Source organism: Hippichthys cyanospilos, chromosome 9, assembly GCF_059441005.1.
Source record: "Hippichthys cyanospilos isolate Australia breed blue-spotted pipefish chromosome 9, RoL_Hcya_1.0, whole genome shotgun sequence".
NCBI classification, from domain to species: Eukaryota; Metazoa; Chordata; class Actinopteri; order Syngnathiformes; family Syngnathidae; genus Hippichthys; species Hippichthys cyanospilos.
The window spans coordinates 989,347-1,006,193 of NC_142377.1; the positions used below are offsets into that span (position 1 = coordinate 989,347).

At 45.9% G+C, this 16,847-nt stretch overlaps 2 protein-coding genes across 17 annotated transcripts in view; one reads left to right on the plus strand and one right to left on the minus strand.

Annotated features, from left to right (window-relative positions):
- phf2 (PHD finger protein 2) overlaps nucleotides 1-16,847 on the plus strand; it is a 275,649-nt gene that overhangs the window by 101,371 nt on the left and 157,431 nt on the right. For all 6 annotated transcript variants that reach the window (XR_015866616.1, XM_088423749.1, XM_088423750.1 and 3 more), the window contains 4 exons: nucleotides 129-216; nucleotides 345-451; nucleotides 4,374-4,465; nucleotides 4,555-4,644. Coding sequence is in view for 5 of the 6 variants with exons in the window: in XM_088423749.1 (XP_088279875.1) it covers nucleotides 129-216; nucleotides 345-451; nucleotides 4,374-4,465; nucleotides 4,555-4,644 (377 nt within the window). In the remaining variant the exon portion in view is untranslated. The remainder of the gene's footprint in view (nucleotides 1-128; nucleotides 217-344; nucleotides 452-4,373; nucleotides 4,466-4,554; nucleotides 4,645-16,847) is intronic.
- The window catches only part of LOC148417576 (uncharacterized), a 41,412-nt gene continuing 38,708 nt past the window's right edge, over nucleotides 14,144-16,847 (minus strand). For 7 of the 11 annotated variants that reach the window (XR_015866623.1, XR_015866621.1, XR_015866618.1 and 4 more), the window contains 2 exons: nucleotides 15,236-15,329; nucleotides 14,144-15,109 (listed from right to left, as the gene is read on the minus strand). Coding sequence is in view for 4 of the 11 variants with exons in the window: in XM_088423776.1 (XP_088279902.1) it covers nucleotides 14,912-15,109; nucleotides 15,236-15,329 (292 nt within the window). In the remaining 7 variants the exon portion in view is untranslated. Of the gene's footprint in view, nucleotides 15,558-16,847 lie in introns of all 11 variants that reach the window. The other 4 variants (XR_015866617.1, XR_015866622.1, XR_015866620.1 and 1 more) reach the window with 4 other exon arrangements.

Consider the following 16,847-nt stretch of genomic DNA (forward strand, 5'->3'; position numbering starts at 1 on the left):
TAACATATGTTTGTGTTACTATATGTACTATTGACTAAGGTTACAGGAACCACAGTTAAGAAATTATGGAGCTTTGTTTTTACCTATCTGTGTAACTAAAGACAGTTTGTCATGGATTATTTGTTCAGGTTGGATCAATGCTATTCTGACTCCAGTTGACTGCTTGGCATTCTCTGGTCATTTTGTCCACAACCTGAGTGTTGAGATGCAGATGAGGTCTGAACATTTTTTTTCTTATCACACACACTGTCACCTCTTCTTCTGCCTTTGTAATATATTTGTTTGCTAAAATTTTGACATTTCACACTTAATTCATGCTAATGCAGTTCAGTTATTTCCCTTAGAGCACATGAAATTGAGAAGCGACTAAAGGTGAAAACCCTCACCCCATTCCCCAACTTTGAGACGGCATGCTGGTACTTTGGACGCCATCTTCTTGAAAGATTTAAAGGTGAACTATTTCATGTTTAATGTCGGAACCATAATTTGCTTTTCAAAACACTGTTGCTCATCTCCTCACCCATACCAAGAAATAATTGGACATCACTCCAGTACTGGCGTCTCTGCACTGTCTACCCATTCCTTTCAGAATACAATTTATAATATTACTGATCCCCTTCAAAGCCCTAAATGGCCCGCCCCCTTTACCTAGCTGTACTCCTGCACCAACATACCTCTGTTCTAGCCCTTCGGTCTGCTGACCAGCGGCCGGCCCAAGGCTCTGGAATAGTCTGCCACTGTCCATTCGATCCGCCCAGACCCTTGTTGCTTTTAAATCACCACTTTTTACGTATAGCGGGATCATAGACAGCGTTGAGAACACCCTCTGGATGCAGAGCAGCGACCAATAGCGACCAATGTTTATTTTGAAAAATGCCAGATGCCATTTGAAGCATTAACATTAGTCAACAGCATTAGCAACACCAGTTCCAAATGCCATCTGGTGTTTTTTTAACGTGAATGTTGGTCACCACTAGCCGTCTAAGGTGGTGTTTCACTAGCGACCAAGGATGCTACTAGACGCAAAAAGTAGCATTCCAAATGCTGAGCGGCCTAACTCAAAGCAACCGCAAATTGGTGTCGTATGATCTCTTTTGCTTGCTGTAGTGCGGAAGCGGGCGAGAGCCCGAGTGACAGGTAGATTCCCCAGTTACTCAAAGATTGTTTATGTGTACATATGTGCGTGCATGCATGGGGAATTAGTCAACTCAAAGTGACAGATCTCATTGTGCTATTAATTGATTGATTGATAGTTGAAAATTGTCAATGTAAAATGACAGAATCCACATTGTTCTTTCAATTGTACACATAATAGTTGAATGATTGGTCATTTTAAAAAACGTTATTTTGTACAAATTAAATGCTGATATTTCAGTTAAAATTGGATGTGTTCAATCAGAAAGAATCCATGTATATGTTTTTTGGTGCGCAAAACCCATGTTGCTCACTAAAGGTTTGTTTAAATTTTATATACATATTATTTTAAATTTAGCACAGTAAATGTTTGTTATTTTAACAAATTCTCTATTATATATTTTGTTTAAAAATAAAACCGTTGTTATAATGTCGAAAATGACAATTTACTCCAAAAGATTTTAAAACTGTATTTTTTGTGAGCTATAATTTCAATTCAGTGGTACCACGATACCGTGATATTTTTGTCGTATCGTACTGTCAGAATCTGATATCATTCCATGCCTACTCCCCGGTAAAGTCTATTTAGGAGTTCTGTAGAGGAGGGTCCATGAGGAGATCAAACCTCAGATTCAGGAGGAGCAGTATTGTTTTTGTCCCAGCCGTGGAACAGTAAACCAGCTCTAAACCTTGGCAGGATCCTTGAAGGTGCATGAGAGTTCTCCCAACCAGTCTACATGTTTTTTGTGGACTTTAAAAGGCTTTGGACTGCGTTCATCTGAGAGTTTTTTAGGGGTGGGAGTACGAGGAACCAAACACTCTGATACAGGCCGTCTGGTCCCTGTACCAACATTGTCAGAGTTTGGTCTGAATTGTTGACAGTAAGTTGAATCCATTTCCAGTGGGGGTTGGACTCCACCAAGGCTGCCCTTTATCACTGATTCTGTTTATTATTCTTATGGACAGAATTTCTAGGCACAGGCGAAGCATTGAGGGGGTCCAGTTTGGAAGTCCCAGTATTGCATCCCTTGTTTGTAGATGATGTTGTGCTGTTGGCTCCTTCAGGCAGTTACCTCATTGGAGCAGTTTATAACCAAGTGTGAGCTGGCTGGGATGAAGTCAACACCTCCAAAACTTGAGACCCAGGTTCTCAGTTGAAAAAGGGTGGAATACCCTTTCCGAGTTGGGGATTAGGTCGTCGCAAAGTGGAGGAGTTAAAATATCAGTGGGTCTTAAGTGAGTGTAAGATGGACTGGGAGATCAACAGGCAGATCGGTCTGCAGTAATGTGGACTCTTTACCGATCTGTCCTCGTAAAGAAAGAGTCAAAAGGTGAAGCTTGCTATCTACCAGTACACTTGTACTTGTACAATGTACTACTGTACATTTCTGCCCTCACCTATGGTGACAAGCTGTGGGTTGTGACTGGAAGTTTCCTCCACAGGGTGTCTGGGCTCTCCTTTGGAGATAAGGTGAGACTCTCATTCATCCAGGGGATACTAAGTGTCGACCCATTGCTCCTCCATGTTGAGAGGAGTCAGTTGAGGAGGTTTAAGCATCTGGTAAGATGCCTCTCTGGTGAGGTGTAAATTATTAGAGCCGTAACATAAACGGGGACATTTGGTGATGTAAACTCTGGGAACAAAAATTGAATGCAGTATAGAATGTAATTACTTGAGGAGAAGCTGATCCACCGGCTCCAAAAGTTAAAATTTGCAGACATTGATACAGCATAGATGGCTTGCAAAACAGGGGAGCTGCTGCAAAGCGGAGCCAGTGGGATTTACCATAGCAACTAGCGGTTTACGGTCATTATAACTGGTGATCTTATCCTTGTCTCAACATGAAGTGGTTGGATTTAAGGAATTAGTTGATTTTGTCGATAGTAAATGTAAGCATCGTGAATGCACGTTGAATACATGCAAAATATATTGGGTGTAGATTTTTTGTGTGTGTAAAGAACATTGAAATCAAATGTGTTTTGAAGTATGGCGTGACATTGAAGAAGCAAGTAAAATATTGATTTCCGAAGAAAACGTTTTTAAACAGCACTTGGTATAAACAGGAGTAAAGTAAATTAACAGAATTTTATATCATTAATCAAACACCAGAGGAAATTATGCATGTTTTATCTGAACATGTTTCCCCATATGAAATCAAATGTGTTTTGAAGTATCTTGTGTTATTTGGATATATAGATTTAAAAACATTTAATAGTCAAATGATTGGTTTCTTTTGCTCTCCCGTATATGTGAGGAACAAGCCTTGCCCCATATCTCTTACTATACTGTCATCAAAGGACAATAAATTAAAAAAATCTGCAAGGCAAGTGCTGGTTATGTTAAAGATTCTGCCATTTCTGGAGACAAATTGAGAAAATGCTCGCACGCAAATATTACTTCAGTTCTTCACTTTGTGACAATTCTTTCATCTATTTTTTTCACCTATTATTGCAATCTCAGCCCTTTCTAGGCTGAAGCAATTATTTGAGCAGCATTTAAGACATTTCAAAACAGTTCCTGATGCAAATATTACAACTAAACAACATTAACTGCAACATCTTCCCCATTAGATTAAAGCACTAGGTGCATTCCATCAACTGTTTGCAATAACGCTAACTGTGCTTTCATTTGGGACAAGGTTTTGACCGGCAAATTCAATAAAGTGGTGTTGTCTCTATTCAAGTTTGATCATTTTGTTGAAACCAGACCTCGTTTACCATAGAACCTAACCCAGGAGAGCCACATACCTTCATATTATTGATATCTCACTTCTATATCCAACCTGATATTCAATTAATCAACTGATCAGCAAGCTCAGCAGAAGCCTGACAATGATCCTGATTCTTTGAATCAGGTATGTCAAAAACCCGGTATAGAAGGGAGACATCAAATATATACAGGATAGCTGTTCCCTCGGACCGGAGTTACCGATCACTGACTTAAACCTTAAAAGCATAAAAGCTTTATGACGTGAAAAAGCGTATATGTTACAAAATATTTCTCAAAAAAAAAAAAAAAAAAATCCCAAGATTTTCTCATTTAGCAAGATATTCAAGATGCTCTGTTTTGACCAGATTGCATTCCTGGTCTTTACTTTTTCTGAAATCTGTGAACTTTGAGTTGAAATCTGTGAAGATTTCTGTTACAGTTTCATTAGTATGATAATAATCTAGTTGCACTTAAAAAACACATCTTGATTTTTTTCCTCATGTAATAACTTTGATTTCTCTCCTTGCAGGCTTTCATAAAGCAAATAAGCAGCCAGCCTTATATCTTATCCATGGTGCCAAAATCATTAACGGAGCATTCAGAGCATGGACAAAAAAGCAGGTACAGAGGGATTTTGTTTGGCAAATTCTATAAACATGCATAAACATTATACAAACATGTCATGTTTTATTTGTTTTTCCCCATGAAAGGCTCTATTAGAACATGAAGATGAGCTTCCAGAAAATATGCAACCCTCACAGCTTATCAAAGATCTTGCAAGGGAGATCAGACTCTCAGAGGTACCTGATTTACCTTTCGTCCAAAAATTACTCAATAACTGATTACTTACAGTATATACATTGGTGAGGTGGGAAGTTCATTACCTCTGTTTTACAGACCAATACCAGTACAAATTCTCACCACTTGAGTATTCCCCTATACCAATACAAGTACCGATACCACTAATACAAACATTCCCTAAAAAACACTAAAAGATTTAAAGAATTGAAAGAGGTCTTTTAAAAATACCTCGTAATGTCTTGGACGAACCAGCATCTGAGTGACGAGTTGCAGCGCAGGCAGTTTGACGGGACCAGAAAATAAGAGCAATAATCAAAAAACGGCTGAAGACGGAGACAAAACGACACAAATACAGCCAACCCTAGTGTTAAACAGGGGATTATATATCATCATCATGGCTCATGTCATGGTTTCCATTTAACACAAGTCGTGGTCCTCGAATGACATTGCTTCTATCTTCTTCCTCATCAGGCAGAAGCCGCATCAGATGAAACATCAAGCACAACAATATTATACATAATATTGCTCCTGGCTTTCAGTCAATGTGATGTTGCATGTTCTTTATTTTTTCTTTCAGTGTCTGATTTCTTTTTTGAGCTAGGACGCAGCCATCTTTCTATCTTTTGAGGGAGGGAGAGGTTATTAGCACATTAACTGCATATTTGTAGCAAACAGTGCTCTTGTTTTGCACTTGGTCAGGCGTTTAGTGTATATGTGTGTGTGTGTGTGTGTACTTGCAAGCTGGGTCTCTTGCCCCATCAGTAAAGGTCCAAGAAAGACAGCCGACCTTTGTTTTGGATTGCGTGTCACCCTCTTGTCGGTACAGGTGGGGGCCCGGAGGCTCAGGGTCACTTCTTGCAGGATGGTCAGGCCCTGCGACTTCACAGCTCCCATAGTGGCTAGGGGCTTTCTCGGGAACAAACTTCTTCCTATTTCACGGGTGATGAGACGGATAGGCTCCATATGCCTATCCCCTTTGTTGTCAGACTCCGCCCCTCAACCAAGGTGTGCTGTTTGTCAATGGTACCTGCCTTTGCAGTGTAAGTTGACCCAAGATGGTCGTTCAGCGATCCTCACAGGAGGATCCTCACAGGAGCTGGGTTGTCAACAGTTGAAATGGACCTTCCCACAGTGGACTGGACCGGCACTTGCATTTGATACCTTCGATCAGGTCCCAGTAACCATGTCTAATGGGAGGTTGGCCATCCCGCAGGGGCAGAGACTCATCTGGTAAAGTGATTACATTTTGAAATATGTCCCTCATATAACAAGAGATGTGAATCTCTTACGTTTGGGTAAATTACAATAAATTGTATATCTGGTTTTCCATGCGAAATCTCAATTGTCCTGTTCTTTTCACTATTCTTGGTCAGTGCAGTTTGACCAGATCAAGGCAATCTGACATGACCTCCCTATCTTGGTCGTGGTTTCTTTACAGTGCCATTTGTTCTTTCCAACATACCGCACTGTGTGGGTGATACAACCAACCACAAATTGTATTTTGCTATTATTTGAAATATTTTGTGATATACCATACGTACATACATATATATTGATGAAGTTTACAGAATGCCTTTGTCACAATAATATCTGAGTATTTAACTGGAACCATTTGACAAATTTTAAAATACATCAATGAGTACTAAGCACTCATTTTGTCTCATGCATGCTCAACAAAAAGCTTTAAAGAAATAAAAACCCTTTCTGATCCGTCCGCCTGTCGCGTCCCTTCTTCTCTGACCCAGAGAGTCCCGCCACCGTGGTCCATCCTCATCTGCCTTCACTCCCGCAATACCATTCAGCAAATAAACATTCTGTTTTACCTTCACATACCTGTGTGTGCTTTTGGGCCCTCCATCTCCGAGCCATGACAGTACGATCTGGCCAAACGTAATAGACCCAGCACGTCAATCCGCCTTTCCGCTAGCATCACACGACGCCCCCGAGCGCCAGATTGGAATCCCACAATGTTATGATGGCGAACCTGAAACGTGCGAAGCTTTCCTGACAAACTGCTCCTTGCTATTTGCCCTCCAACCGAGGACGTTCGCATCGGAGCAAGCCAAGGTAGCGTTCGGGATAAATCACCTCACAGGGCGCGCCTGCCTTTGGGGCACGGTGGAGTGGAGGTGAAAACCCCCGTTTGTGTCTCCTTCCAAGCCCTCGCAGCAGAGATCCAGAAGGTCTTTTGACTCAGTTATGCCGGCGCCGAATTGGGTTGTGGCATCCTTGAGCTACGACAAGGCGAAAGGTCGGTGACTGATTACGCCCTAGATTTCCGCACCAGAGCCAACCAGAATGTTTGGAACCCCTCAGCGCTCGTGGACTCTATCCTGCATCGGCTTTCCAGTCGACTTAAATAAGAGTTAGTGTCCCACGAGCTTCCCGCAACTCTAGACGTGATAATCAACCTGGCCACCCGTGTTGACATCCATCTGCGGCACCGACGGCGCGAGCAAGAGAGGGAGGCACAGGAGCGATGAGCGCCCTCTCCCGCGTGGTGAACTCTTCGCCAGCCTATGACCTCGGTGCCATCTGCGGGAGAAAGCGAGCCGATACAGCTTGGGTGCACCTCCCTGACGTCTGATGAATGACGACGACGCCAGGGCCCAGCCTTAGGCAAGGAGATACAGTTGGGCCAAGCTCTCTCCTCTCTACAGTCAAGACGAATTCCCCAGGTTCGGTTGGTCTTGCCCGATTGCACGGATTTTCTGGGGGCCTTGGTGGATTCTGGGGCAGATGCCAACATTGTCAGCAGAAAATTGTCGCGTCAGCTTGGTCTAAAAAACACGCCTCTGCCAAAACCAACTTCAACCCACGCCTTGAATGGGCGCCCTCTCGGGCTAATCACACACCAAACGTGCCCGCTCTCCATGCACGTGGCAGGTAATCACCAGGAGCAGAACCAGTTCCATATCCTTGACCATCCAAACTTCCCTCTGATCCTGGGCCGTCCCTGGCTCTGTTGGCACAACCCCCACATTGACTGGGAGAAGGCGTTCTCAGCTGGGGACCTTCATGTCATCTTTCCTGCCTCCATCGAGCCTCCGTCCCTGCGTCGCTCCACCAGCCCCAGTGGACATCTCAGGTATCCCCTCCGAATATCTTGACCTCAGTCAAGTCTTCAGCAAGGCGCGGGCAACGTCCTTGCCTCCACACCGGCCATACAATTGCGCAATCGACCTGCTACCTGGAGCGACCCCCCCTAGGGGCCGCCTTTACTCCTTGTCTGGACCGGAGCGGCAAGCGATGGAGAGGTACATAAACGACTCCTTAGAGGCAGGCATCATTCGCCCTTCGTCCTCTCCTGCAGGCGCAGGATTCTTTTTTGTGATCAAGAAGGACCACACGCTGCGTCTTTGCATCGACTATCAGGGTGTGAATAACATTACCATCAATAAACGGTGCCCTCTCCCTCTCTTGACCTCTGGCTTCAAGCTTCTCCAAGGGGCTTTGCACTTCACCGAGCTGGCTCTTCGCAACGCCTACCATTTGATTTGTGTGAGAGAAGGGGATGAGTGGAAGACCGCATTTAAAACTCCCCTGGGGCATTACAAATATCTGGTAATGCCCTTTGGACTTACGAATGCCCCCGCAGTGTTCCAAGCCCTCATCAATTATGTTCTGCGAGACATGTTGGACTGATATGTGTTTGTATAGTTGAATGACATCTTGGTATTTTCTTGGACGCAAGAGGAGCACGTGAAGCATGTTCGCTCCGTCTTACAACGTCTGCTGGAAAACTCCCTGTACGTTAAAGCTGAAAAATGTGAGTTCCATTCCGCCTCTGTTTCCTTCCTGGGGTACATCATTTCCCAGAACCACATTGGACCCAGCTAAGGTCTCAGCAGTAACCTCATGGGCAGTACCAGACACCAGAAAACAGCTACGTTTCCTCGGCTTTGCAAATTTGGATTCCCAGGCCTTTCTCCACTGCCGCCATGAGACCTAAATTTGTGTTTGTCTCATTTATTCAAGACACATGGGAATCTCTGTTTTGTCATTACAAAGACAAATACAATAATTGCAATAATATTTTGTTTTATCTCTTTTGTTTCTTTCAATGTTCCTCTTAAATTGTGCAATGTGTTTATACATTCCACAAAATCAGTCAACTAATAGAATTCAATAATTGCATTCATTAATTGTTGAATGGCTTGTTTCTGGTCATATTTTGACCACCTCATGCTCGTATTAGCCATCGGGAGCAGGTATCTGTCTCCTTGTCTCCCAGTGTGAGATGCAATTATTATCTTTTTTTTTTTTTTTCCCCCGTTGCACCTTTGCTGACCCAACTGCCATGTTTAGTGTTATTTTTAAGCTTCTATGTAAAACCTTAATTTTCTGGACACTGTAAATCCACTATTAAATATTCTCTGATATGATTTCCAATTTCATGAAATACTGGTTTTCTCATAATGTGTATATTTACCAGTTTTTCTCTGACAGTTATTATTCCTAGCGTGGATTATTTTCATTTATTATATATTTCTGTATATATCTCTAACTTCTGTAGTTTATTAGTATCCTTCTACATGCACCTGAATCACATGAGAATATATAACTTTCTCTAACTATTTTTAAAGTTATCTCCTGTAAGTTTCTACTGCCTGTGCATCTAATGGCTCTAATTAGTTTGTATCATTTAATATTTGTCACCAACAGCCATCATTTACTGATTTATCTGTTTAGATACAAAAAGAACAACTGCCAACCTTCTTCTTCTTCTTCATATTCTTATGCATTCAATTTTGATTTTCAACTCTCTTATAAACTTCCTCTTCTCCATCACACCACAATGTCTTTTTTTACATTACAATTTTACATTTTACATTTACATTTTTACATTTTACATATTACATTTTACATTACATTTTTTGGTACCAAAACCCTTGACCTGATCAACTTCACATTTGCCGTGCTCCATTATCTGACATAGTGGCACAACTGGGCAAAATTTTGTCAAGATCGGCTGACATATATGATGGGGGCAGGGCTTCAAATTTTTGTTTCCAATTTCCTTTGCCACCAGTGATGAAAACCTTAATATTTAAATTTTTGCACTGTGCTAATCCTGTTTGAGCAATTTAACTGAAAATTGGCCAGAATAGCGTTGAGGCATGGAACATGAAGGTTCTCCAATTTTACAACTTTTCACTTCTAGGCGCGTCCACTACGTTTCTCAAATTCTGATGTCTCGCCAATCCGAAAAAGTTTCTTTAATTGGACCCAGATGTTCTTATCTTTTCAAAATAATTCATATAGTCGATGGGAGTCCAATATTAAACACTTCTACTAACCAGTTTTTTGTCGTACTGTGAGCGCCACCTAGTGGGAGAAAAAAAATTCATTATAGTCAAAGGATTGCAGCCAAACCCAGTTGGTTCGCCTTACAGCTACCAAAATGTGTAGGCATATGCAGGAACCCAAGACTTAAAAAACATCAAAGACAGCCATGAGCTAGGATGTACAGAAAAAGTTACGATTTTTTAAACTTGCAATTTTGATGCATTTATGGCCATTTGTAAGTCTTCCACTGCCGCCGCATTTTCTTATCCTGTTGGCCCCATCAACTTTCAATTTGGCGTAGACCCTTATCAGACTTAGAGGCACAATTAGTCCAAAAATAGTCACGATCTCATGAAATATATGATGGAGGTGGGCTTTCAAATCATGAAGTCAATATTTCCTTCACCCACCGTGACAAAAACTTTTATAACCCAGCTGAACAAGCTTTAAAATATCTGAAAATTGATGGTATCATTTAAACTCATGGTCTAAATTTTCTACATGACACATTTCCAAATTACCAATAGCGACACCTGGTGGCAGACAAAGAAGTTATTTTTTATACTTTCATGTTCTGTTCTATGCCGGTTTCACTTAAACTTATACAGGAGAATATTGAGATATAGGGAACATTATGAATATCAAGTTTTATGACTCTTCATATTTGGGCATGGCCTTTACACCGCCTCAAAGGCCAATGTCTGGTCAGACCGGCAAAACTTAATGTAATTGGACCAAGATGATCTTCTCTAAATTTCATTTCATGGGAGTACAATTCTAAACACACTTTTTTTCCTCGTAGTGTGGGCCCCACCTGGTGGGAGCAAAAAATTACATTTTCATTTATATGTACCCTGTTGTGTCTGTCAAAGTAATATCACTCAAGTTTTTTCAGACAGGCCTTCAGACACGCCTAATTTCCTCCACCAAATATTACGGCCCCCCCGTGAGCCGTCACCTTAACGTGGTGGAGGGGTTTGCGTGTTCTAGTGATCCTAGGAGCTAAGTTGTCGGGGGCTTTATGCCCCTGGTAGGTTTACCCATGGCAAACAGGTCCTAGGTGAGGTTCCAGACTAAACACGGCTCAGAAGAGCCCATATGATGAAAAAAATAAATGGGCTCACATTTACCTCGTCCGGACACGGGTCACCGGAGCCCCCCTCTGGAGTCAGGCTTTGAGGTGGGGCTCGTTGGCGAGTGCCTGGTGGCTGTGCCTGCACCCATGGGGCCCGGCCGGGCTCAGCCCGAAGAGACGACGTGGGTCCCCCCTCACGTGGGCTCACCACCTGTGGGAGGGGCCACAGGGGTCGGGTGCAAAGAGAGCTGGGTGGCGGCCAAAGGCGAGGACCCTGGCACACCGATCACCAGCTACAGAAGCTAGCTCTTGGGGCATGGAATGTCACCTCTCTGGCGGCAAAGGAGCCTGAGCTGGTGTGTGAGGCCGAGAAGTTCTGACTAGATATAGTCGGACTCATCTCCACAGCTTGGGCTCTGGTACCAGTCCTTTCGGGAGGGGTCGGACTCTCTTCCACTCTGGAGTTGTCCGCGGTCAGAGGCGCAGAGCTGGTGTGGGCATTCTTGTTACCCCCCCAGCTCACTGCCTGAACATTGGGGTTTACCCCAGTGGACGAGAGGGTAGGCTCCTTTCGCCTTCGGGTGGGGGGACGGGCCCTGACTGTTGTTTGTGCCTATGCACCAAACAGCAGTTCAGAGTAACCCACCCTTTTTGGAGTCCTTAGAGGGTTGCTAGAGAGCGCTCTCTCCGTGGACTCCCTCGTTCTGCTGGGGGACTTCAATGCTCACGTGGGCAATGACAGTGAGACCTGGAGGGGCATGATTGGGATGAATGGCCCCCCCTATCTGAACCCAAGTGGTGCTTTGTTATTGGACTTCTGTGCTCGACACGGATTGTCCATAACGAGCACCATGTTCAAACATAGGGGTGTCCATATACGCACTTGGCACCAGGACACCCTAGGCCGCAGTTTGATGATCGACTTTGTGGTTGTATCATCGGATTTGCGGCCGCATGTTTTTGACACTCAAGTGAAGAGAGGGGCGGAGCTGTCACCTGATCACCACCTGGTGATGTGTTGACTCCGATTGTGGGGGAGGATGCCGGCTCAGACCTGACAGACCCAAACGTATCGTGAGGGTCTGCTGGGAACGTCTGGCAGAGTCCCCTGTCAGAAGGAGTTTCAACTCCCGCCACCGGCAGAATTTCTCCCACGTCCCAGGGGAGGCGAGGGACATTGAGTCAGAGCGGACCATGTTTTGCGCTTCCATTGTCAAGGTGGCTGATCGGAGTTGTGGCCGTAAGGTGGTCGGTGACTGCCGTGACGGCATCCCGCTGAAAGAGTCTATCGGGCCTTTTTGGCCTGTGGGACTCCAGAGGCAGCTGACAGGTACTGGCTGGCCAACCGGAGTGCGGCTTCGGCGGTCGACAAGGTAAAAACTCGGGTGTGGGAGGAATTCGGTGAGACCATGGAAAGTGATTTCCGGACGGGTTTGAAAAAATTCTTGTCTCAGAGGGGGGAAGCAGTGCACCATTGACACTGTGTACAGTGGAGATGGGGCACTGCTGACCTCAATTCAGGACATTGTGAACCGGTGGGCAGAATAATTTGAAGACCTCCTCAATCCCACGACATGTGTTCCTCTGAGGAAGCAGAGTCTTCGGACATTGAGGTGCGCTCTCCCATCTCTGGGGCTGAGGTCACTTAGTTGGTCAAAAAACTCCTTGGTGGCAAGGCTCCGGGGGTGCATGAGATCTGCCTGGAGTCCCTGAAGGCTCTGGATGCTGTAGGGCTGTCTTGGCTGACACGCCTCTGCATCATCGTGTGGGCATTGGGGACTGGGGCGGTGGTCCCCCTTTATAAGAATGGGGACCGAAGGGTGTGTTCGAACTACAGAGGAATCACACTCCTCAGCCTCCCCGGTAAGGTCTATTCAGGGGTGCTGGAGAGGAGGTTCTGTGAGGAAGTCTAGTATCAGATTCCGGAGGAGCAGTGTGGTTTCTGCCCTGGCCTTGGAACAGTGGACCAGCTCTAAACCCTCGACAGGGTCCTCGAGGGTGCATGGGAGTTCGCCCAACCAGTCTACAAGTACTTTGTGGACTTGGAGAAGGCGTTCGACCGTGTCCCTCGGGGATCTCGGTGGGGGGTGCTTTGGCAGTATGGGCTACCGGACGCCCTGATATGGGCTGTTCGGACCCTGTATGACCGATGTCAGAGCTTGGTCAAATTCGTTTTCAGTGTGGGTTGGACTCCGCCAAGGCCGCCCTTTGTCACCGATTCTGTTCATTACCTTTATGGACAGAAGATCTAGGCGCAGCCGAAGCATTGAGGGGTTCTGGTTTGGGAGCCTCAGCATTGCATCTTTGCTTTTTACGGATGATGCGGTGCTGTTCCTTTACGCTTCTTCAGGCCGTGAACTCCAACTCTCACTGGAGCGGTTCGCAGCCGAGTGTGAAGCGGCTGGGATAAAGATCAGCACCTCCAAATCTGAGACCATGGCCCTCAATCGAAAAAAGGGGGGAATGCCCTCTCCGGTTCGAGGATGAGGTCCTGCCCCTAGTGGAGGAGTTCAAGTATCTCAGGTTCTTGTTCACGAGTGAGGGTAGGCTGGAGCGTGAGATTGACAGATCGGTGCGGCGTCTGCTGTCATGCGGGCTCTGCACCTGTCTGTCGTGGTCACAGACTACAAACCTGCACCACAAAGCTGCGAGAGCGACATCGCTTTGCTCAACAACCTAAACAGTTTCTTTGCACGCTTTGGGGAACAGAATACCACCCGCCCACAGAAAACACCACCACCTTCGCACGACCAGCCTCTGTGCCTGTCTGCTGCCAGCGTGAGGAGGACACTCTCTGCCATCAACACCCGGAAAGCAGCAGGACCAGACAACATCCCTGGCAGGGTGCTGAAAGACTGTGCAGAGGAGCTGAACGATGTTTTTACAGACATCTTTAACACCTCCCTGAGGCAAGCCATTGTGCCATCAGACTTCAAGGCTGCCACCATCATACCTATGCCAAAGAAATCCTCCCCATCCTGCTTCAACGACTATCGTCCGGTGGCACTGACACCCATCATCATGAAGTGCTTTGAACGACTAGTCCTGTCACACATAAAATCCATCCTGCCCCCCAGCCTGGACCCGTATCAGTTTGCCTACAGGGCAAAGCAATCCACAGACGACACAATCAATCAATCAATCAATCAAATTTTATTTATATAGCCCTAAATCACCGAAGTCTCAAAGGGCTTCACAGATGAAAAGAGGTCGTACAGAGACATCTTTTCAGTATAAGGTACACAACAGCATCCCCTGTCAAAGCTCCCAGAAGGGGAAGGAAAAACTCAAAAACCCCAATTTGGGGAAAATCAGAAACCTCCAGAAGGGACCACAGGTGGGAGGAGCCCCCTTCCAGGCCCACAGGTTGAAGTGGATGCTGCATGTACCAGACACAGAAACAATATAAATTACAGAAAACATATTGTGCTATATAGTGCAGTGATGTCTTGACAGCAGGCAAAGCCATTGGGCAGGAACCTTCCGACATTCCAGCCAGGTGGACCGCAGACGGCCAAACTCCTAACCCGTGATGGTCGACCAGCGCAGGACCCAATGGAGGCGGTCAAGTCAACCCTCACCATCCAGCTAGCCCCTCTCCCAGCCGAAAGAGGGGGGGCAGGAAAAAAGATAATAGAAGAAAGCTGCAGACAGGCGCAATTAACTAAATGCTTTTGAATATAAATGTGTTTTTAGTCGGGATTTAAAGACGCAATCTGCTCTGCCCTCCACCCGGTACTCACCCACCTGGAGAAGAAAGACTCATATGTGAGAATGCTGTTCATAGACTTCAGCTCAGCGTTCAACACCATAATACCCCAACAACTCACCTGCAAACTGGACTAACTGGGCCTCAGCACCTCACTCTGCAACTGGCTGCTGGATTTCGTCAGCCAGAGGCCTCAGGTGGTGTGTGTTGTCAACAACATCTCAGGCAGGATCACCCTGAGCACGGGGGCCCCACAAGGCTGTGTGCTCAGCCCCCTCCTCTTCACCCTACTGACACACGACTGCACAGCAACCCACAGCTCCAACCACCTCGTGAAGTTTGCTGACAACACAACACGGGTGGGCCTCATCTCCAACGGCGACGAGACCCACTACAGGAAAGAAGTGGAGCTTGTGACCAGATGGTGCAAAGACAACAACCTCCTGCTAAACATCAGCAAGACCAAAGAGATGGTTGTCAGCTTCTAGAGAGGCCGCACCCAACACCCCCCACTGACCATCGATGGTGCTGCAGTGGAGAGGGTGAGCAGCACCAAGTTCCTGGGGGTGCACATCAGCGATGACCTCTCCTGGACCACCAACACTGCATCTCTGGCCAAGAAAGCACAGCGGTGTCTCTACTTCCTGCGCAAACTGAAGCGGGCAAGTGCCGCGCCACCCATCATGACCACATTCTATAGAAGAACCATCGAAAGCATCCTCACCAGCTGCATCACCGTGTGGGGCGGGAGCTGCACTGACTACAACAGGACGGCTCTACAACGCATCGTGAGGACAGCTGAGAGAATTATTGGTGCTCCAATCACCTCCCTGCAAGAGCTGTACACCACCCACCTCAGCCGCAAAGCCATCACGATTGTCACCGATACGAGCCACCCTGCACACAGTCTGTTCAGCCTCCTGCCCTCCAAAAGAGGTACAGGAGCCTCCGCTCCCGCACCACCCGACTCAAGAACAGCTTCATCTACCAGGCCGTGAGACTGCTGAACTCTCCCCCCTTCCCACCCGTGAAACTGCTGAACTCTCTCTCTCGCCCCTCCTCTCTCCCACATTCAGCCCCAGTCAGAGAAACACCGAGCTGGCCCCCCACCTAAACTCAAACTTTGCTCATGCACTTGCAAAATTTGCACAGACTTGCTGGTGCCATATTTATTTATACAGTAAGTATACTTCTATTGCACTAGCGATTACACTTAGAACTATAACAACTACCTCAAATGCACACAACTGGGACAACCGCAGTCAGAGTTGTCTTGCTTTGTCTCGTACTGTTGGACTGTCTTGTCATATGCTGCTACTTATGTCTTGTCTTGGGGTACTCTTGCCATACCTGAGTTTCCGTATTTGGTTTTTAGTTTTAGTTATTAGTTTAGCAACACTAGGCAAAGTAGATCTAACATACTGCACTTTACATTAATATATATAAGAATCTAGTTTTTAGGATTGTCTTGCGCACCTGCACTTTGTTATTGTGCATGTAAAACGCAGAGGATAGTGAGAAACGCAATTTCAATTCCTTTGTATGTTAAGCACATGTGAAGACATTGACAATAAACTTGACTTTGATTTTGACTTTGACTTTGAAGAAAGAGCTGAGTCGAAAGGCGAAGTTTTCTGTTTACCACTCGATCTACGTTCCTGCCCTCACCTATGGCCATGAGCTGTGGGTCGTGACCGAAAGAACAAGCTCCCGGATACAAACGGCTTAAATGAGTTTCCTCCACAGGATCTCTCTTAGAGATAGGGTGAGAAGCTCGGTCATCCGGGAGAGGCTCAACGTCAAGCCGATGCTACTCCGCGTTGAGACAAGCCAGCTGAGGTGGTTCGGGCATCTGGTTACTATGCCCCCCAGACGCCACCCCGGTGAGGTGTTTCCGGCATGTCCCACTGGAAGGAGACCCCAGGGACAACCCAGGACATGCTGGAGGGACTATGTCTCTCGAGCTGGATGAAGTGGCCGGGGAGAGGGAAGTCTGGTCTTCCTTGCTCAAGCTGCTGCCCCTGCAACCCAACCTCTTGTCTTAATCTTCTACAACTTCTAGCTTTTCTTATTCTGGGTATCAGTAGCGCAAGCCTCTTGCTCTGCTTTCTATTTTGTCATCTGGGCCT